Source organism: Tubulanus polymorphus, chromosome 2 (genome assembly GCF_964204645.1).
Source record: "Tubulanus polymorphus chromosome 2, tnTubPoly1.2, whole genome shotgun sequence".
NCBI classification, from domain to species: Eukaryota; Metazoa; Nemertea; class Palaeonemertea; order Tubulaniformes; family Tubulanidae; genus Tubulanus; species Tubulanus polymorphus.
Genome location: NC_134026.1, coordinates 900,804 through 917,863, shown reverse-complemented (window position 1 = coordinate 917,863; position 17,060 = coordinate 900,804). Strand labels below are relative to the sequence as shown.

The 17,060-nt window shown below is 37.0% G+C and overlaps 1 protein-coding gene and 1 long non-coding RNA gene across 2 annotated transcripts; one reads left to right on the top strand and one right to left on the bottom strand.

The window, feature by feature from the left end:
- Positions 1 to 469: 469 nt before the first annotated feature.
- On the bottom strand, positions 470 to 4,355 carry LOC141900445 (T-box transcription factor TBX2-B-like). Its single transcript, XM_074787355.1, has 6 exons — positions 4,211 to 4,355; positions 3,597 to 3,789; positions 2,676 to 2,943; positions 2,412 to 2,558; positions 1,371 to 1,500; positions 470 to 1,194 (listed from the first exon to the last, which is right to left on the bottom strand). The coding sequence occupies exons 1-6, from the start codon at positions 4,347 to 4,349 to the stop codon at positions 470 to 472; spliced, it is 1,602 nt and encodes a 533-aa protein (XP_074643456.1). The 5' UTR covers positions 4,350 to 4,355.
- An 8,457-nt stretch (positions 4,356 to 12,812) lies between these two features.
- On the top strand, positions 12,813 to 17,060 carry LOC141899612 (uncharacterized). Its single transcript, XR_012618637.1, has 7 exons — positions 12,813 to 12,879; positions 12,961 to 13,103; positions 13,198 to 13,349; positions 13,780 to 13,942; positions 14,586 to 14,840; positions 14,924 to 15,263; positions 15,369 to 17,060. It is a non-coding gene; the product is annotated as an uncharacterized LOC141899612 (long non-coding RNA).

Genomic DNA, 17,060 nt, shown 5'->3' with positions numbered 1-17,060 from the left:
ATACATTTATTTGAATGAGAGTTTTACATTTACATTACACCGATATATAGCAATATCTACTATAATACAGTTGATAACTAAAACCGATCATTCTTTTATCCCGTTTTGTCTTGAGGAGGAAAAATACAAGTATCTATAGTAGGGCTTAGATTTATAATCATTATACACATAATGATGTATCATGTTTTACATCAGTTTATAACATATACAACTTATTTACAGATATTTAGCACCATAAACAATTATTTAATTCATTGACAATATATAATATAATCATTGTTAATCATTACTATCAAATGCAACTTTTTATACTCAATCGTTGATTCAAGTTTTCACTAGTCCTTTTATAAGTAATCTATACACGAAATAAATAAAATGCAGTCGATGAAACTCCGTTGGTATTTATATATACTGTGATAACAAAACGTTGTAGCAGCCATTGATTTACTGTTTATAACGGTAAGTATTTCTAGACGAGCGGTCCGGTCGTGAAATGTGGATTACTCGTCAAATTCATCATCGAATAATGTTGATTCGGTTGAACGTAAGTACAAGACGACATGGAAGTGTGCGACTGGGAGCCTGCAGTCAGCGCGTACCCAGACGGCGGACTGCTGCCGTGATGAGGTGAAGTATTGGTCATCGAACACGCATTAGCGCTTGGAGAAGACATATGACAAGCAGCTGGTAGTTTCATACTGGGAACAGGCTGTAGAAATCCGCCGGCCGTCGTGACCGCCGGTAAAAAACTATTATTCGAGCAATTAGGAGCAGGCGGATGAGGATAGTACATCTGATCGGCTCCTCGGAACTGAAACGGTGACGAGCTATGCTGGAAGTACGAACAGGAATTTTGCGGTAGATACTGACATTGCGGTGACAGTAACTGATTTGGTTGACGCCTAAGCGGTTGAGTAATCGATGTACTAGATTTGCCGATGATACACGATCCTAGATCATCGCCGCTACTGTTCAAATGGTCGGATGATTTCTCGCTGTCTGTTAACGATGAATGGTTCAGACGACCCTCGCTACCGGGACTGGTTCCGGCGGGTGACAGTTCCAGACGAGTTGGTTCTTGTTTTATCAAATGTTCGGCGCTACTTCCCACGTTACAAGTCGTAGATGTGATGTGTCCGTCGACCTGATCTTCGTCTTCGCGTCTCATTTTTTTCTTGTCCATTGAAATGCAATCTGAAAAATAATCAATGAATTAAATAACATTGAAAAATAGCCCAAATCACAGAGCTAAAGATCATGAAGCCAGTTACAAAGGGCCAAAACTATAGTCTTCATTGTATCATTTGAATAGCACTGAACGTTTTCAAATCTTATATAGGAATATTCAATTATTGAATAATGAACCTTACCTTTATCATTGTCAGAATCCGATGAATCGTGAATTGACCGTTTGAATTGTAATCTACAATCTCTTCGCGCCATTCCATTATCTCTGAATCCTTTAGCGAACGGATTGTGGTCGATTTTCAATTGAGTTATCTACAATGTATAAATATTCAACCATTTAATTGCGTTTTAAGACAGAAAAACAAAAAATGGCAATGTCAAATTCACTTGTGGGAATTAACGCGATATATGGTATGCCCCGCTGGGTACACAAGATACAAACACTGACACGCTCACAAAACCTCTATGAAAAATACTTCATAATTCAGCCGTGAAAATGTTCCACCTCTATTTACGTGATCGGTGTGAAAATTAGTTAATTACGCGGAGTTAATTAGAGAGACAGATTGGCCTTGAAAATCTGTGCCGTACAATAGGCATTATAGTTTATACTAGATATTCTATTGGTCAATGCGGTATAGCCCGGAACCGAGATGCTTCCAGCAAATCTTTGACACTTCTTTTGAAAATAAAGACAGTGGTGTCTTAATTATTCAACCGGGGTATCGTTGAGTGACAACTTCTGTCTAAATTACAGCCATCTTTTACCTCGGGAAATTGGTGGAATTATCTCAGATTGACTATTGTTTAAAACGATCGCCAACGGTTTAAACGAAGTAAACTAAGTCTCCGTGTGAATAATTACAGATTTAAATGAATAATTGATTCTATGGTCGACACCTGATCCAATACGGAGGAAACACGACAACCTCTTCAAATTGACACCGATATTGTCCACGGTGAGAGGATTTTACAAAATTACTTCTGAATGTAGGTAATTTATGCCGATTTATCGCTAGTTTTGGCGACAGCTTGAAACAACAAATATTCTACAAAATTTCATTTATGGATGGAGAGATTTTGAAAAATGCATAAGATATGATTGACGAAAATTTAACCAAAATATCTTTTAAACAGAATCTCCATTTGCATCAAAAATTATTTCTCAAAATAAGATAAATACATGATGTGGATATTTTCATGGTAAATTAGAAGTTATTTACCTGTTCATTCTGATATGCTGTGACGGCGATAAACGAAGTTTCCTCAAAAGCGTAAGTATGAAACGACTTCCACCTCATCGAGAATATATCATCAGCTTGAACTACGTGAACTCGAGGTTGATATTTGTGCATCGAATTCAAGATAATCTGTAAAAAAAAAGATCGAACATTAGATATTTAACAAAATGGAACCATGTAATAAGAATTCTACATATAACGATGATAGAAATCTTAAGATAATTAATTTTAAGTTTTGTAACTTACATGTCCATTTTGGTCGAGATTGTTATTTGTAAGTTTTAATTTCTGAAAGCTGACGGTTTGTTTCATCCAGTGAGCTCCGGAGGCTGGTGAATCTGGGTGAATATACAGTCGCCCTGGCATGTGAGGTTCCGCTTTACCGGTCACTACCCATTCCGAATTGTGATATTTATACCGGCAATCATCAACAGGAATGATATCCATTAGGAGAATGTATTTAGCGTGTGGTTCCAGTCCTTCTAGATTCACTTTATAGGTCGGGAACATTCGTCTAAAAAAGATATTCGAAATATCGTTGATTAAATGGAAAAAAGGAAAATCGGATAAAAGCATCGTGGATTATAAATGTTTCGTAATTGAAACGTTTTTACGGGCATCTTCAAAGATGGTTTCATTTCTATGTCAATAATAAGACTACAAAAGCGACAGGTTCTTGAGGACCCACGGAGTTCTCGACGCATGAAAGGAGCTAAAGCGTGCCGCTGAAGTGCTAATGTTTCGCTTCTGAAGATTTTATTTGCCAACTTTGCCGCGAATCCGCCCACCGTTTTAATGACTTTTTGAAACCACACAATGTAAAATTTGATGAAGTTTGCAAACACGCTTTTGTAATCCACTTAAAATAGGATTAAATGCTAATAATCCCACGTATTAAATTCATTTACAAATAACGCTTTTCTTCTACAAAAGGCGATTCACATTTGACTTTGTTAATCCTAAATGGTCAAAGCGCTAATTGATTCCAATAAAACGTATTAGAATCAGCACAATGTAAAACGTAAAAGATTATTTTAAGTTGAAATGTAGCTTTCCGAAGATAATCGTTTTAGTCAAAATGTTTCCATTTTGATGATAGAAAATAAAAAACTCGATTTGGAGCTTGAATTGCAAAACATTAAAACAACTCTCTAAAAATGTACTCACCTCCCGGTTTTTGTAATGATCATTTCAGTTCCAATAGCGTGGAATTTCTGCCATAATTCTCTGTTTTCGAGTTTGATTTTGATATTTTTGTTGTTTTCGTCTTGTTGCGATGAGCCGTGATGCAAAAGTCGTTTGTGATCCGTGACACCCATATTCATGTGAGCGTACGCACCGAATTGTTGCGGTCCTGGAGCTGAAATTCAAGATATAAATTAATACATCAATTAGACATCAGAATTTCTTCATTCAAATATCAAAACAGTTATTCTCTCATATACGTAATGGCAAAATTGTGGGTATAGATTGTGACAGATGTCAGAAATAATCTAATCAACATTTTACGTAGGTTCACCACGAAGATGCAGTTAATTGCCTTCATCAATTGGTTTACAGTCAATTTGTTTGAATATTTGATTCTATCGACGAAATATCATAAAATATCATACGTTATATGTAAATCTAAGAGAGAATTAAAGGAAATCATTTCTATTGTTTGAAAAAAGATTCACACATTACAGCTCAGACCAGACATTACTTATTTCTTATTCTTATGACCAGAACTTTCCAAACCTTCCAAAGTGAATTTTCGAGAAAAAACTGATGATAAAACTTACCTAATCCAAGAGGATCGTGTGTCATCGGAAATCCTGCAAACGGGAACGACTGATGACTTGCTGAAACTAGTCCATGACTTAACGGGAAGGTCCTCGATCTTTGCCCGAATAATTGTTCCTCATACATAGCTGATGCCATTCTATAACTAATCGCTGATGTCTTATTCCAGTGAAGTTTCTCAGAGCAGGACGAGAGCATGTAAAATAATTCGTATCTATCTAAGTTGTAGATGATGAGTGTTGCCCCAAATGGTCAACATCTTCCTAATATACCACCAGAAACAATTACACTATTGAATAATTTGTCATAATTCATTGAAGCAACCGATTCTAGGCGAATACGGCTCGCGATTGGTTGAAATCGGTGTCAATCACGAGGCAGAAGGAGGTGACATTATCGTTGTGAATACAGAGGTCTGGCGACGAAGCGTGGCGATGAATAGTCAGCGAAGAGCGAATTTACACCTAACCGAGCATGAGCTGTCGAGGGCGGGGACCGTCGTCGCAGACGCCGCAGAATGAACCTACAGTCTGTCTGATTACATCTGATCAGAAACTAGTGTGAATTAAAACCGAGACAGCACAGCTACATGTGTCCCCTAAAACAGTACTGGTGTAAATATAACCAGAATGCGGGTAATATGGCTGGTGATTGAACGACAAAAGAATAATCTGATGAATTGTGAAATTTCGCGATAAATATTGACAATAACAGCGTTAAAACATGCGTTCATCAAGATTCATTTTAGTGTTGTCGCAGCATGAGATATTTGAATATTCTCGCGATGAGGTTCTCTTCGTTAATTCATAACAGCATTAGGTGAAGAAATCTACAGATTTTTAGTTAAGTTTGATTGTACGTAAACCATTTACGGTTTCGTCCCGACAAAAGAAATCGACGAAGATGCCTCATGATTTTAATAAATAGAACTACGCATAAAAATAGAAATAAACTTTTCTTAATTTTCTCAGATAGTTATCCTAGATCCTCTTCACCTGAAGAAATTTTTTATGTTGTATTCTTCGTGATGGCAGAATTTGTACGTTTCATCTATTTCAATCACGATGAATATATATTTTTTCAATAACTTAAATGTGTGTATATAGGCCCTTGTGGTTTAATAATATTGCCACCTATATACTTTTGAAAAAGAAACTTAAACGCATTTTAAAGATATTGTCATAATTCTCCAGATAAAGGGATAATGATAATTTTTAGCTTATTCTGATCTGAAAAATCGTATTCTGACTGACCGTTGACACAAATCCAAGATACTTTCCCTGAATCATATAAGAATGAATATACTTAAAGATATAAATCCAGTCAAAAAGCCATTTGTTTGCCAGAATGTGGATTATACGTAATTTCTAGGTGTCGATGACTGGGAATTTGGTAGATAATTTCTGTTGTTCTTAACTCAATTACGTCTGGTATAATTTCAAATCAAATATCTACGATGCATTTAGTGTGATATTTGGTCATTTCGTCTGTTCCGGTATTATCGGGATACACGTAACTAATTAATGCGCACCGAGTCATTTTAAAAAGCCACATCTCTATCGTTGTATTGTACTCGTCTCGGTCGTCTGCTCCGGGACAGTGTATTTAACCACTGTTTAGACGGATAAGGTGCATAGGCTCTATCATTAATTCCGATCCGTCGTTTGGTGAAGAGCTTCTGTGTGTGTCAATCAGATTAAAAACTACCGAGCCGAAATAACTGAGTGTTCTATTCAATCGCTAAATTGGCCGCTCTTCGACTCGCTGTGTAAACCCTGAACGAGCTAATCTTATTGACTTCTCATTCTTCGGAAATCCGGTCGGATTTTTCACCATCTAATTTTCTATGATCAGTAGCGAGCGGTTTATCAATGAATAGAAAATAAGTCTCTTTTAAATCTCTCATATGTGCATCTTATACCCGTGTATGTTACCATAATAATATAAGATGTAAGATATTCAACACTCAGAAAGAAAAAAAACTGTTATAACTTAAGTACGGTATTCCCGAAGATACAAACGCAATGTTGACAATAAATGATAAACTAAAGGAAACCTTTAGGACACTTTTTTCTGTCGGTTCCATCAACGGTTATGCAAACGTTTACTTCGCTTCTACTCCCGAGCAAAATGTAGTTTTTCGAAATTTTGACGAACAAAACACATCTTTACAACAACGAGTTTCTCGTAGAAAAACATTTGTTATAGTGAAAGATGTTTTTCATTTAGTAAATCATGTATTTAGTGGTAGTCCATGGAAAATTAGCACACGAGACAAAGGAACTCGAAAAATAGAAAATGAATCCATCTATTTTGTGCAAAGATATTCTGAGCATATGAAAATATGAAATGAAATATTGTATATAACAAAATAAGGTGTATCAAAAACACAATTCGTATATTCAAAGGCGATTTTAGTGAAGCTCAATAGGATTTATATTTAAGAGGACGTGGAGTTTCGGTCTCCTACTCGAGAAATCGCCGGTGATATGCAATATTCTTATTTCATGCACGTTCTATTGTGGTTATTCTACTGTCTTTATCTTCGGATTCTGACGAGTTGTAGGTTTTAACATCTTTACTTCAAGTAGTAAGACAACTGTATCAATGGGAAGTGTTTTTGTCGAGTATTAGTTTGACGACTGTAGGTTTCCATTTATCGAATTCAAACACAAAGTGTCGTCTATTTTAGCACTTTTGTGTGTTCATACGTCTGATTTTTTAGAGGGGCAGGTGATTTTTATCTTCGGAAAGTCCCGCTTAAATCGACGCCACGTCCATCTCAGAACGATCCGAGCCCGCGGCCATTTGTCGTCATTTATATCAGTTGTGAATACCGTCGCGTGCTTACAGTCTTAAATCACGTTTCGCCTTTCATCAGTAATCTGTCGCGCAGCTTTTGTAGGTTTAGGAATTATTTTAAACGTTATTTCAATCCAGGATCGGATCACATCTTCCTTATTATCGTCTGTCACAACTGTCGCCCCCTACTTCGTGCCAGACGACTCGTCTATTGTTTTCATTTATTCATTCCTATTGATCTCGAAGACCAACGACTGCGCGATCAATAACACATCGATGGATCCTTTATAAAAACAATCGAGATCAATCTCCATTTTGAATAATTTCGTAAATCATTATATAAACATACTATTGCGTGGCGCTTAGTCGTAATTAGTTAATTGGAAATGGTTAATTAATGGCCGAAATAAACGAGTGAAATTTCTCAGCTCCGCACGCGGGACTCGGTGTGTATAATTCGTGTTTTGCTAAAAACGCACCCAAACTGAGCGCGAATTTACAGTCTAAGGTGGGACGTCTTTTGATTTGACGAATGGTCGTAGGAAGTTCAGAGGTGGATCCATCTGTAATTTAGAGCAGAGGGGCGCATAAATCAGAGTGGGGGTCTTGGGGTCCTATCCAAGATGATTTCATTTTACATAGGACGGGTGGAAGCGTCAAATTAAAAGATTTTATAGATAATTGAACTAAGTTTAGCTCGTTAGCACAAAATCGTTTCAACCCAAAAATTAATCATTCTACGCTTTACGCCAGGTTAACGTCCTATCTCCGAGGTATAGTAATGTATGGGAATATTTCGTAACTTTCGTGATAATTTTACAAAATAAACAGACGAAGGCTTTCTAATAAAAAAACTACATATGACACGACGGTAGGGCTGGTATCATAACGGGACTTAGTTTGTGTGACGAGCATGAATGGACTCAATTGAATCGGCGTACATAGTGAATTCCCTGAGATAAACACCCGTCACACGCGATCATTCGACTGTGACCATGTGAAATCTGAACACAAACACGTCAATGTATTACGACGTAGGCCTACGGCTTCTAAATGAAACATAATGTGATTCCATACTCCGACAGCCAAATCTCCAATAATTTCATACCACCTAATTTGCCAACCAACCTCCTTGCAGAATGAATATATTTTCAGGGTCGGTTTTGGTTTTTTAATGAGAAATATTGTAAACTAGGCATATTTTCAATAAACATGTTTTTAATTAGATGTAATTGCCTTTATCCATCGCTTCCTCAAAGGATTTCTTCCCAAGATTCTGCAAAATGGCCACCCTGTCCTTGATGTAGACTGTCTTCAGGTGCTCATTTATATGGGACTGTTTGAGTTTGATATATGAATCTTGGCGTGAACTCGAATAAATCTACGCAGTATCATTTGAACTCTAGACATTCCCTGAGATGTTGTACTCTCTCATTCGACCGGCACACCCTAAGTCTAGCAATTGAAATTCGGATCTAATTTGCCGTGATCTGGGTGATGTGAGCTTCAAGCCCAAGCTACTTCAGGCATCGGTTTTAGTGGTGTTGAATTTGACGAGCAGTGAATTTGAGCAGCCATAAAGTTAATTTGATATCATGCACTTTCGATATTTTCCTTTTCGATTTTGTTTATGTTGCTAATTCTTCTTCTCTCGTCAAGGCAGTTGGATATTGTAAGCCTACATGGGTAGGCCTGCCTTTCCTATGCTAATTAGTACTTTTTCCATAGGCCCTGAGAGATAACCTTTTATTCTAACATTTATTACCCGAGATTGTTTTGCTGCTATCTTTCAGTGGGTCAACGAGTTGTTGTTTGTGAAATCTGAATTTGAACATAATTTGTATTTTGAATTTTTAAACTATCAACATTGACGTGGAGAAAGTTATTAGAAAAATAGAACAATCTTTACTGTTCGGATCATTCTCGCTCTACCGCTGAAAATGGATCCAATATGATCTATAGTCTTAGGATAGCACAAGACACGAAGGACGTAAACTAAGCAAGATATGTTAATGGTAGGCCTCCTCATCTACGAGCTACGAGCAATTATCTGAAGTTGAGATGATTGCTCGTAGGCCTCGTAAAAATACGGGTAGAGTAATCGATTAGTTTATGTTTTCGCCACAGTATTTAGGGGCAGCACTAGACGGTTGAGAATCGACAGAGCTGTGGCATGCGAGTAGGAAATTCAACCGCGATCCTTTAATCTAACCCTCACAATTAGATATTAGTCAATAACCGTAGGTATCAAATCTAATTTATATTTAAAATAAACAACAAAACATCGATCAAAACGGGTTTTCAACTGACGTGGACTGATAATAAATTCCGTTCAATAAAATATCTACATTTGGGTTTGCATTTGATCGTAGCTCCGGGCGGAATTTCTCCACAATCGTTCAATCGAGTACTAGTCTTTGACACGATCAGATGGCGTTTTCTCGAGCTCTTCAGCTTTTGCTGTGTTTCCTGGCGATCTTGTGGCGCGGAGTATTTCGGAGCGGTGGCGTGGCGCCGGTGGCGGTGGATGGAGTTGTGTGCGCGGTGTGTGCAAGCGGAGTGGATGGAGTTGTGTGCGCGGTGTGTGCAAGCGGAGTGGATGGAGTTGTGTGCGCGGTGTGTGCAAGAGGAGTGAATGGAGTTTATATGTGTCGTATGAATGTGTGGTATATTTTATATCTTTATTTTTTTCATTATTTTTCTATATTATTTTTGTTTTTTCATTTTTTTTTCTTTCATTTCATTCATCCCTCGCCCCCGCCCTCTCAATCTCAGGGTTTCAACTGGCAGCGGCAGAGTCTGAGTTCACTAATGTGGCCTCTTACCAGCTAGTGGCGGAGTGCTGGTGATGCGGATGTTACTACGGGGGACCTGCAATCAGAATGAGATGGGGGCGGTAGCATTCTTCGACTGAAGGGGCTGTTGGATCTTTAGGTCCCCAGTTTGGTCCATTCTAGTCTGAATCTGCTGGTTCATTGCCTAAGGCTACCCATTGGCATCTTGCTGATGGGCTCCCCGTTCACCCAGTTTTTCTCTCTCATCTGGGTGTCGGTTGTCTTAGGTGGTGTGCTCAATTCTCAATTGGGTCCCCAGTTTGGTCCATTCTAGTCTGAATCGGCTGGTTTCTTCGCCTAAGGCTACCCATTGGCATCTTGCTGATGGGCTCCCTGTTCACCCAGTTTTTCTCTCTCATCTGGGTGCCGGTTGTCTTTTGGTGTTGATGCTTGAAGATCGGATATCCCCCAAAGCCGAAGTTGTTTGTCGCTTCCCATCTTACTCTGATTGTGGGTCCTCCGTAGTAACACCCGTGTCGTCTGCACCCCGCCACTAGCTGGGAAGAGGCCACGTTACAGAACTCCGACTCTGCCGCTGCCAGTTGGAACCCTGAGAACCGGACTTTGCTGTTATCAGCCAGAAGTTCTGTGCTGACTTCTTTCTCTCGGGTTAGATCAAATATGATGTAAAGCCGTTAAAACTATGTATTACCAGCGTCTATATGGTTGTACTTCGATTTAAGCCGTGAAACTGTGTAAATTTTATTTTTCATCCAAGGTTCTTTCCCCTTCCACCAAAATCTTGCCCAATTTTTCTTGTCGCAGCGGATGATAACGTCAATATTGTATTCGTGAACTCTGTAATCTCGAGCATCTTTTGTGTACTTCAAATACATCGTAAACTCTGTATCTTCGATTTCTGACTCAGACCCCTCATCCTGGCCTTTCATCTTTTCATCATCCACTATCAAAGTTAGATATAGTTGCAAATTTTGTCTTGTTAATTAATGATTATGTACTATTTAATTTCAGCTCATTTTAAGCAAACTTGGGGCAATAGTGGTATATCAGGGGTTGATTTTTACTAATTCCAAAATACAGGTGTTCTCAAGAAACACTTATCGTGTGGGGAAGAGGTATATGGTTTGGCTGTATATGTACCTAACCCAGACACGAACGGAGCTGGCATAAATCTGTGGCACAAAAATAGTTAATACTATTAATGATAGGGATGGTTATGAGATAATTAAAGCTTTCTCAAACCACAGTGGTCAGGCTCTGTCTGACAAACATTTTGACTTAATATATAACGTGCTCTCTTCATCTTGTCATTTCCCTAGCCAGAAGTCAAACTCCGATGGTGGGAAGTCTGGTGATACCAACATCCATAATAGTGGTATTACCAACATCAGTCCGATGGCACCATTGGACGTTCCAACAACATCATTACCTAGTCAACACGCGGGACAAACAACTTGGAGGATGAATAAGGATATAACTAAGGTGAATTACTCATTAAGGTACTGCTTAGATATCTACAATTAAGGTAAATTCAATGATGTGAAATTATTTTGAATTCAAGTACATAGACATCAAAAATGTAGCTGATACATGTGTATCTGAGCACATTACTTATTTATCTGTATCTAAGTGAACCTATTGTGTCTTCATACAGCTGTGTTAGTTTTGATACATATTGCCAAAATCATTTAATGCAGATTTACTTCCGATCGAAGGGAGATAAAACAAAACTGTACGTGCACAAATACATTCCTGAATTTGGGAGGGGAAATATTTCAATTTCACTGTGTATGTCAGATTGAGAGCCTTATTCTGACAGGATATCCTTAACTTAGGTCTTATTCCTCTTGCTAATAGCTCTCTTTTACTAACCCCTTTCCTTCAAACTATATTCCAGCATCATGTCTTGCACCGCACTAGGGAGGTCCAGTCATTACAAGGTCTTTTGATCCTTATACACAGTGTACTGTAAAAGGGAAATAAAGATAGTATTGCAATTCGGGTAAGGGAATTTTAATTTACCACTAAAAATGTAATTTTATCTTAAGTTCTGATGAATTAAAATAGTGATGAATTCACCACATCTGAAATTCTACTCGTGTAGGTTTTCAGGCTCCATATAAATATTGTTCGACTGACAATTAATTGTGGCTAGTATGGTTACTAATTAATGGATCGCTTAGATATCAGAAAATTAGTTAGAATTAATTCAATATAACGAATTTAAGTTTATTAAAAATAGCGCAGTGGATGAGACGACTGTATCGTGCAATGTTGTCTGCGTCTAACTGGGCCACATGTGTGTGGGATCTGTTGAATCAGTTAGGTTTTTGGGGAATTCTGGGTTCGTTAAGCTAGTTATATTATCATAATCATAAGATCATTGTATATATTTTTTACCAGCAATATTTAAAATAACTGAAATGGATTAGAATACCATTCACTGGGCACAGATGTCTGTGGGAAGAATACATATCTCTTAAAAGTTTATTAATTGGCGATGAAGTTAATTTAATTATATGAACATAGTTTAGCTGGGAATCGAAATGTTTATAGGGGCAATATTACTAGCAGGTTAGCACTATATGATACTATTAATCAACTAGTCATAAAATGTACAAAATGATCTTCAACCTTGTAATATAGATATTCCAAATCTCGATGTATTAAAAGTCCCCAATCAGACGCTTGCCGGTTCAGACTGGTTGGAAGATTAATTGAAGGCACCGGAACCGAATTTCCCGTTATGTGCTGGGATTTCAAGAAAAAGAAAATTTATGTAAAATGGACCGCCGATCACGCAACTATATCTGTAATTCGATTTCCGATTTTGAAAAAACTTTACACGGAGAAAGCAAAAGTAAAAAGAAAAACTTAGACAAAATTATCTTAACCTTGTAAACTTTCGGACTATTTACATGAAAAGAAAAGCAAAGAAATGTAAAATTAGACAAAATTCAAACATTGTAAACTTTCGGACTATTTACATGGAAAAAACAACAAAAGATATGTAAAATTAGACTACCAACTTAGGAGACCCTCGCCGATAATGAACCTGGCAATCATAAAAGGTAACTTAATATAGTTTAAATTATTGCGATAAATTCTAAATGAAAACTTTGTCATTACAGGATATCTTTTAATCATTGCAGCTAAATTTCAACTATAAGAAAAAACCCAGCTTGAGATCAAACACTCGTCAAAAATTTACCAACTGGAACAGCGCACAGCCAACTAGAATCAACCAACCAACTTAGATGATCCACGCCGATAACGAATCCAGCAACCATAAAAGGTAACTTAATATACATGGAGTATAGATGGAATTATTTCAATTCATTCTCAATGAAATGTTTTGTGATTTCATGATATCTTTGTTTACTCTTCAGCTGAATCCTGTCATCAAACTGCCCAGCTTGAGATCAACAACTCGATCATAAATCTACGGATAAGAACAGCCCACACAACAATCTAAGCTTAAATCAAATGCATGATGAACTTAGAACATTTTAACTGATACGGAACCCAGCAAACTTGAAATGTAAGCTGATATTTTATGGAAATGATAATGATGAATTCTAAATGAAATAATTTGTCATTACAGGCTATCTTCTTTAATCATAGCAGCTAAATTGCAACTATAAGAAAACCAGCTTGAGATCAACTACTCTTCCAAAATCGACCAACTGGAACAGCGCCATTTGCCAAATTTTTGTAGTCTCTCCTACTGTAAACAGAGGGCGCATGGGTCTGCTGGCATAGCCACTGACTTGAGATAGCCACTGTTGTCACAGTTGATACAGTACGATGTGACCCGGCTGCCGGGTCAGGAAATTCATACAAAGTCAAACGAGCACTTGATGTCAAGAACTCATCTAAAATCTGTCGATTAGAGAACAGCGCACAGAAGGGGCCTGAATTCTGAATGAAATATCTGTATTTACAGGATATCTTTGTTTACTCATTTTCAGCTAAATCCTATCTATGTGAAACTGCCGCTCATGAGATCAACAACTCGTTTAAAATCTGCCGATTAGAGAACAGCACACTGAAGGGGCCAATTTGAGTTGATCTCAACACCAACTAACCAACTTAGGAGATCCTCGCTGATAGCGAACAAAGCAATAATAAAAGGTAAGTTGATATACATGAAATTATCTTATATAATAATACCGAATTGTTGTACCGAGTGCTCCGTCGTTACTGGATGTATTGCCCTGAAAATTTGCCCAGCGGTAGATCTCAACGTCTTTTATCACTTGGGCATGGTTTCCATTCAAAATTATTTTGGAATTTATGCGGTGGGCCACTTACCAAATTTTTGTAGTTACTCCTACTGTTCACAGAGGGTGCATGGGTCACTGACTAGAGACAGCTACTGTTGTCACTGTTGATACAGTACAAGCTACTGCTCAGCCAGGTCACTGCTGCCTTTGTGACCCGGCTGCCGGGTCATGAAATTCATACATTATGAAATGATCATATCGGTACTTTACATATTTGTTTCTATCTATAGTTCTGTAACCTTGGGCCTTCATGGGAAGAAGGTCAAGTGAGTCCTGAGATCCCGTATGGTCTCTATATGGGCACAGCTGATCTCACCACATAAATTAGGCCACTTTAAAATGCCCAAATACTCAATTAACATGCAACGAAATAATAAGTTGGAAGTTCTTCGTTCAAAAATCACCTGTGGTTTCCACGGGCTTACCACTAGTTACGATTAATTCTGAATGAAATATTTGTATTTACAGGATATCTTTGTTCATCGTTTCAGCTAAATAATATTTATATGAAACTGCCGCGCTTGAGGTTAACAACTCGTTTTAAATCTGCCGATTAGAGAACAGCGCACAGAAGAGGCATTTAATTACCAAAATTGCTGATCTGATATATATCCAGCCATCATTAGTCTTAAACAGTGATGAACTAATGCTACTACTACAACAAATAATTAGGCAGTTGGGGTTCGAAACTAATATCCGAACGCACCGAGGATCCAAGCCATTACTCAAGCCAGCAATCGTTAAAGGTAAGTTGATTTACATGGAAATTATAATCAATGCTATATAAAGAATTATGTGAATACAGGATATTTTCTTTTAATCATTTCAGTTAAATCTCATCTATAGAAAAAGGCCATCCTAAGATTAACTACTCAAAAATCTACTGATTAGAAAAGCCAACATAAGATTCTAACTCGAATTGAACTCATCAACTACCACAGAAGAGCGCAACGAATTTAACTCATGAACCGACTTAGACAATCCTAGCCGACACTAAACACAGTTATCACAAATCACATCTATAAGAAAAAGCCCATACTAAGATCAACTAACCATCTAGAATCTACTGATTAGAACAGTCGACAGAAGTATACAACTTGAACTTAGAACCAACGAAGAACTCATCCAACTTAGAACTCCTAGCCGACACTAACCCGTTATCTTGAAAGGTAAATTGATTTACATGGAATTTATAATGATTAATGCTCTATGAAGAATTGTGTATATTGTAAGATATTGTATAATTACAGGATATCTTCTTTTATTCATTTCAGCTAAATTACATCTATAAGAAAATGCTCAGCCTAAGATTATCTAGTCAAAAATGTACTGGTTCGAATAGCCAACAGAATATTCCAACTTGAATTGAAATCATCAACTACCACAGAAGAGTCCAACTTTTTCAACAAGATTTCAACTGCATAGGCCCAGAAGTCCAGATGAGAAATTCAGCCAGCAGCGGTTTATCGCCCAATGACAGATTTCTTCTACAGGTGGAGCAGAGACAATGCGTGTGTTATATATAAACAATTAATCAGGAGCAGCAGAGACAATGTTTATATATTGTGAACAGTTATTCAGGAGCAGCACAGACAATGCGTATCTTATAAACACTTGTTCAGGAGCAGCAACATCAGTAGACTATGTAAAGTATTGATTTATTTTGTGTATTATCTTTTCACAAACCAGTCTGATGTGTAACATGGGTTTAATTTAAATGCGTCTTAAAATTCACTGTCTATTTGAAGAGGTGGAAATAAAGAAATAGTTTTAATGTTGATAATTGAAAATTATAAGTTAGATAATTAGGGCTCTGGGCCTGAGAAGGAACTATTCATATTTGAATATTTCAATAAAATGGCATCCTAATTCTTTCATAAAATCTAAGCTCCATTAATTGATGGTATTGATCGCGTTCAGCATCACGGTTTGACGTAGGTCCGTTGAAATGTACCTAAACTGAGATATAATATCAACAGGATAGTTCAGATAATCTTCATCATTAAACATAGCTTAGCATGATTTGTGATAATGACATAGTTTGGTCTCTTAGAAACCGTGATTCATTTTATATTTCCTGAGAGTGAAAATAATTTGCATAGCCTAAATGTTCAAAAGGGAAAGGGGTAGTCAGTTAAACGGTTGCAACTTTTAAACGTAATAAAGGAAGTTGATACCTGTTTAGTTTGGACTCCTAAACTCGCCCAGCAAGTTTATGGGCTTTGAATAAAGATGTTTTGAAAATGATTCCATGGCCAAAAAGTGGGCCTTCAGTATAGACTGGCTACGCCCTTGAATATCATCACGTAGTTAAGAAAAACATAGACTAAAATGTTAGGCAGTGTTCTGTGTACAAAAAATAAGTTTATATACCAAAGCGTTGATGTATTTTTTGATTTTTTCGAATTCCCATGAAAGCGATTTGACTAATGAGTAGAATATCTCGATTTTCACATTGAGCTCCCATGTAGATGATCATAGCTAGGTATATGAAAACTTGTATCTTAGTACATTGTATCCACAGAGGTATAAGAGAGGTATAGCTAGGAATAATGTGATATAAAGGAATAAATAATAATGGCCAGCAATAATTTTGATCGTTTTAATTCCGTTTATAGCTGTTTTAACTTCTTTCATCGTCATCCATATCATAAGGTTGAGTGGCTTTCAATGATCGCTTAACTCCTAATCGGGGTGTTTAATGATAAACGATTATTTAGGTGCAGCAGTGAATTTGTAGCACTTTTCTTAAAGTGAGCCCATATTTCCACCGGTAAGAAATTCCTGATGATGTAAATAGTAAAAAATAGTACAAAATACATCGAACATAATTAAAGAAGTAAATAAAAAAAACAATGAATGAAAAATACATAACAAAATAAATATTTAAAAAAAAACAAATCATAACCAATAAAAAAATAAACAAAAACGAAAAAACAATAGTTAACTTCTATAATTATAATCAT